The sequence below is a fragment of the Mus caroli genome, chromosome 7, assembly GCF_900094665.2.
Source record: "Mus caroli chromosome 7, CAROLI_EIJ_v1.1, whole genome shotgun sequence".
Lineage (NCBI taxonomy): Eukaryota > Metazoa > Chordata > Mammalia > Rodentia > Muridae > Mus > Mus caroli.
In genome coordinates this window covers 30,234,092-30,239,228 of record NC_034576.1, presented here as the reverse complement: position 1 = coordinate 30,239,228, position 5,137 = coordinate 30,234,092, and the positions used below count along the sequence as shown (strand labels likewise).

General features: G+C 52.0%; 1 protein-coding gene across 4 annotated transcripts in view; it reads left to right on the top strand.

Annotated features, from left to right (window-relative positions):
* Fxyd5 (FXYD domain containing ion transport regulator 5) overlaps positions 1–4,465 on the top strand; it is a 9,718-nt gene extending 5,253 nt beyond the window's left edge. For 2 of the 4 annotated variants that reach the window (XM_021166663.2, XM_021166661.2), the window contains exons 6-10: positions 774–854; positions 1,852–1,881; positions 2,002–2,076; positions 4,168–4,213; positions 4,306–4,465. In XM_021166663.2, the coding sequence (XP_021022322.1) occupies positions 774–854; positions 1,852–1,881; positions 2,002–2,076; positions 4,168–4,213; positions 4,306–4,339 (266 nt within the window). In that variant the 3' untranslated portion in view covers positions 4,340–4,465. Of the gene's footprint in view, positions 1–773; positions 855–1,851; positions 1,882–2,001; positions 2,077–4,167 lie in introns of all 4 variants that reach the window. The other 2 variants (XM_021166665.1, XM_021166664.1) reach the window with 1 other exon arrangement.
* The last annotated feature ends 672 nt before the right edge of the window (positions 4,466–5,137 follow it).

Sequence of the window (5,137 nt, the reverse complement as noted above, 5' to 3'; positions counted from 1 at the left end):
CACTCACTTTGTAGACCAGGCTGGCCTCGAACTCAGAAATCCGCCTGCCTCTGCCTCCCGAGTGCTGGGATTAAAGGCGTGCGCCACCACGCCCGGCTGGGCTTGACTTTCATTGTCCCGGTTGAGCTCACATGTCCTTGTATGATCCAATGGAAGCCTGAAAGCAGGCTGTTCTGACTGGTCAATGAAGCCTTAATCCTGACTGGAAAAGTCCATACAGCCCAGAATCAGGAAGGAAGTAGTGTCCTCGGGACAAGTAGGTTAGTGGTGGCAGCAGGTGTGTGGAAAGAGGCTGAGCTGAGACTAAGGCAGCAGATGACCCCTTAACCTTTGTGTGACGTCAGAGCTCAGGAGTGAGAACATGAGGCCGGCGTGGGGGTACATGGCAGACCCTGTGTCCAACATTTTAAATTAAATTAGAATTAAGAAGAGAATGCCCCGCTATTTTTTGGTCCAAAAGTAGAGAGGATGTTCAGAATATTATAAATAAGTATCTCCAGGCTGGAGGGGCAAAGTCAGTGAAATCCTGTCCCCTGCTCTCCGGTTGTTAGCGGAGGTCCAAATGAGGGACCCACCTGGGCTGAGCAGCTGGTCCAGCCTTGGGGGACGTGGAGGTGCAGGCAGGTGCTTGTTGCCAGAGTGTGGGTGGGAGGTGCCTGTGCTCTGCACCCCAGATGTAGCCCTGTTATTATATCCACATCCCTGGGTCAGCCCCTGATGCTCCTCCTGCCTTCCAATGTCTTCTGACCATTTTTTATGCCTATCACCTGAAGGTACCCCTGCAGTCTCCAGGATCGAGCCTCTCAGCCCATCCAAAAACTTCATGCCTCCATCCTACATTGAATATCCACAGGGTTAGTATCTCTTCTTCTTGACCAGAAACAGGCACTCTATAGTTTCTTTACCGTGTGGGCAAATCTACAGGGCTCGTGCTATGGAAGAAACTGTGCTCTCAGACTGGGTGGTAGCACATGCCTAAGTGCCATGGAGCCAGCCAGGTCACCATGTGGTACAGCTAGGAGGTTGCTTTCTGAGCTCTGAATTTTCAAAGTTGAAATTAAGACTGGGCTCAGTGGGGCAGATCTTCTGGTCACTATAGATTCACTTATACAACTTAAGAGCAATTGTAGACCAGCAGGGGCTCCATTTGGTCATCCTGATTCCTCCCCTCTGATATCCCCCCTTCCTGCTTATTGAACCCCCACTGATGACATAGACGCCACATGCCCACGTCACCCATTCATCTGTGTATTCAGCATGGATTCATGTGTGTGCCAGACAGCCATAAACAAGACAGACAAATATCTTTGCTATTGATGGGTGTGGTGGTGTATTCCTGTAATCTTTGCACCTGGGAAACAGAAGGAAGATGGCAGCAAGTTTGAGGCTAGCCTGGACTACATAGCAAGTTCCATGACAGCCCGGGCTACATAGTGGGACCCTCTAAAACTGACACCGTAGTGGAGGAAGACAACAGATAATAACTGGAATACTTACATCAATCATCAGATGATTTTTAGTTTGCTAGCAAGAAAAATAGAGCAAAACTCAGGATTAGAGAATGCTCATGCACAGAATCAAAGACTTCCAGTGAAGGAGGTGACTCTCCTCCGGGAGAGGGGGCGGCAGTATAGAGGCCCTGAGATGAGTGGCTGCCGAGATGGACTCAGGAGCAGGGAGGCAAGTGGGTGCTGAAAGACTTCATAGCATGTCACAGTGAGGACTTCCACTTCTGTTCTGAGGTCTTAGGAAACTGAGGCTCAGGTGTCCCCAGTCCCTACTTCTGCATTTCACTTATTCACTCCACAAATGTCCACCCAGGTCTGACTTGTATGTATCTGTCCCCTCTAGATTCGAATGAGAACAACCCCTTCTACTACGGTAAGTTACCCCGCTCCCGCTCCCGCTCCCGCCCCCCCCCCCCCCCCCCCCCCCCGCACTGCTGGAGATAAGTGGGGAGAAAAAACAAAGACCCCCGCCCCTCCATTTCTCTCTCCACAGATGATACCACCCTCCGGAAACGGGGACTGCTGGTGGCGGCGGTGCTGTTCATCACGGGAATTATCATTCTCACTAGTGAGAGTCGGGCATGGGCAGAAAGGGCAAGAAGGGGCTGGGGGCGGACTGGGCTTCATGGTGACTGAGGATCAGGGTCTTGAAACCCCCTGGGCAAGGCTGTGCAAACTCAGCACCCCTACAAACCACCCCAGGGGTGATTTGGCCTGCTTGTTGCATCCAGCTGGGCGGTTCTTCTGGTTGCAGCAGGGGGCGCTGTTCCTAGAGTGCACGTCTCTTCCTCTGTTGTCCTTTTCTTCCTGGGCTCCGTCACGTGGTAGTGCCCTGATGAGCGAGGCAGAGACACAGGACAGAGATATGCAGGCTCAGATGACTGCTAGTGGATACTACCTTATGCTTCTTTACAAGCCAAGGGTGCTGGCGTCAAACTCACAATCCTGCTTCAGCCTCCTGAGGCTTGGGGTTATAGGTGTGCCAAGCTGATCAGCAGTTTTGAGGTTTGTTTTGTTTTGAGACAGAGGCTCATGTCGACCAAAGATGGCCTTGAATCTGTGTGTGTGTGTGTGTGTGTGTGTGTGTGTGTGTGTGAGTGCAGAGACCATGACAGACAGAAGAGGGTTTTGGATACCCTGGAGCTGGGAGTTTCAGAAGATGTGAGTCTCCTTAGATGGATGGTGGGAGCTGGATGTGACTAACCACTGAACCACCTCTTCCACCTTAACCTTGAACTTCTGACCCTCCTGCCTCTACCTCCCAAGTGCTTAGTTATAGGCATAGGCAGTTAATGCAGCACAGGGAGTCAGCCCCATCACATTGTACAGGCCAGGCAAGCACAACCGAGCAACAGCCCTCTGGACCTGACTTCTTTTATCCACCAGAGCTCTGCGGGTTGCTGTTCTCATTGTGACCAAATACCGGACCGGGATCAATTTCTGGAAGCGTTTATAGCTTAAGAAGAGATCCATGGGTTTGGGAGGTATTGGTGGGCAAAGTGCTTGCTTGAGGACCTGAATTCAGAGGCTCAGCCTGGGTATCTGGGTGACACCCACCCATGCTGAAGAGAGAAAGGAGCCAGCCCAGCTGCATCAGTGTGTGCCAGGTTCAGCAAAGAAGACAGAGTCCTTTGACTCTGAAATACAGTGCAGCCCAACCAAGGAAAACACTCCATGTCTACCTCTGGTGGGGGAGGATGTGTGGTCAAAGAGGCTGAGTAACAAAACAGGAAGTAAGAGAGAAGGGAGGAGACTGGCTGGTCTTTCTATGACAGCACACCCTCCGGAGGGCTAACTGATGGGCAAGCAGAGCTATAACTTCCTAGGTGACCCTAGACTCTGCCTCTCAAAGGCTGCCCACCCTCTCCGTCCCAACCCTGAGTACTAAGGACCCAACATCAAAGACAGACATTGGAGGGACACACCCAAACCACACGCACTAACAGTGGGAAAGGCCAGGGAGACACAGACAGGGAAAGCAGAAGGGGAGGCCTGAGAGGCAGGTGGCTGCCATCTTCTCATGGCCCCGTGGCTTTTTAAACTCTACGCCATCTCCAATTGACTCTAATCCAGGTCCCAGCTTCTCTTGCTCATGTTCTTCCATCTCACGTCTGCCCTTTACCACAGGGATGTTTGCACAGGCTGCTCTGCCCCACCACAGCCCTGCATTTGTTCATCTCAGTGTGTGTGTGTGTGTGTGTGTGTGTGTGTGTGTACATGTAGAGGTCAGAGGACAATTTCCATGAGTTGGTTTTCTCCTTTTTTAAAACAAAGATTTATTCATTTATCTTATGTATATGGGTGTTTTATCTGCATGTATGTCTGCACACCAGACGAGGGCATTGGATTCCATGGGTCTGCAGTTATAGACAATTATGAGTCTCCATGTGGATGCTGGGAATTAAAACCAGGACCTCCTGAAGAGCAACCACTGAGCAGTCTCTTTAGCTCCTGGTTTTCTCTTTCTGCCCAAAACTCAGGACGTCTGGCTCAGCAGCAAACACCTTTACTTGCTGAGCCATCTTGCTGTCCCCCTTCACTGGGAGTTTCCTGAGGTCCAGATTGATCCCCCACCCCCACCCCCCAGCCGGTCCCCAGTGACTTTGTGATAATTAGTACTGTTTCCAGCTCATGGGAAAACTGGTTCTTTTTCTTCCAGGTGGGAAGTGTAGGAAGTTGTCTCAATTTTGCCTGAATCGCCACAGGTGAGTGCGGGCCAGCATCCTGATGGGCACCCCAGCTGGAGCCTCCAAACTACACCAACTCACCACCCCCTGCCTCCTCCCTCTACCCCAAGAGCCTACAGAGTGATCAACATGAAAGAATCCTGAAAGGAAGAGGCCACTGGAGGGAGTCGGGCTTAAGGCTAACTATCTTCCCACCCTGGGGGGAGAGGTCTCCCTAGGCACTGCTGTGGCCCTATCTATGCTGTTCAGATAAATCCACATGGTCTCTTCCATGGCCTCTGTTTTCTGTGAATTTGTGACAAAGGAGTGGGAGGAAGAGTCAGGGCTGGGCTTGGAACCCTAGGGAATAGGTATGGTTGTTACACACTCAGACAACAGGACAATATGGTGGGAGGAGAAGGGGAGGCCTGGCGTGTTCACGGAAGGAGGGTGTGTTTAGGGTCTGTCACGATGAGAGACAAGACCTCTGTCCAGGAGCCTGGCTTACAGCATACCTTGGTATCAATCAGAGCATGAGTAAGCACAATGTGGGGACCCCTGTGCAGTCACCCCTTTATCTTCACATGGCCAGTCACTCTGCCCCTCGGGATACCTCATGCGTAGCTGTGAAAATGCAGCCCACACTCTCAAGCTCTGTCTCCTGCAACAACGCACAAGTTGGGCTTCAGGAGGACTGCTTGCTTAGGGCATGTCCACCAGGGAGGCTGTGGGGCTCGGGGATGGGCTCTGAGCAGAGAGGGCCTGGGAGGAGGGATGGGCTCTAGCAGACAATTCCTGGAGTTCCTTGGACTCCTCCTTATTGGGAGGGAGCCACCTAGTGCAGCTATGCAGGCTTTTTCAGACCCAGGGTGTTGTGGGGAAGGATAGGTGTCTTCTCCAAGATCATGGGCAGGGTCACAGCACAGACAAGAGACCAGGTCCCAGGCAGGGGGGAGGAGGGGT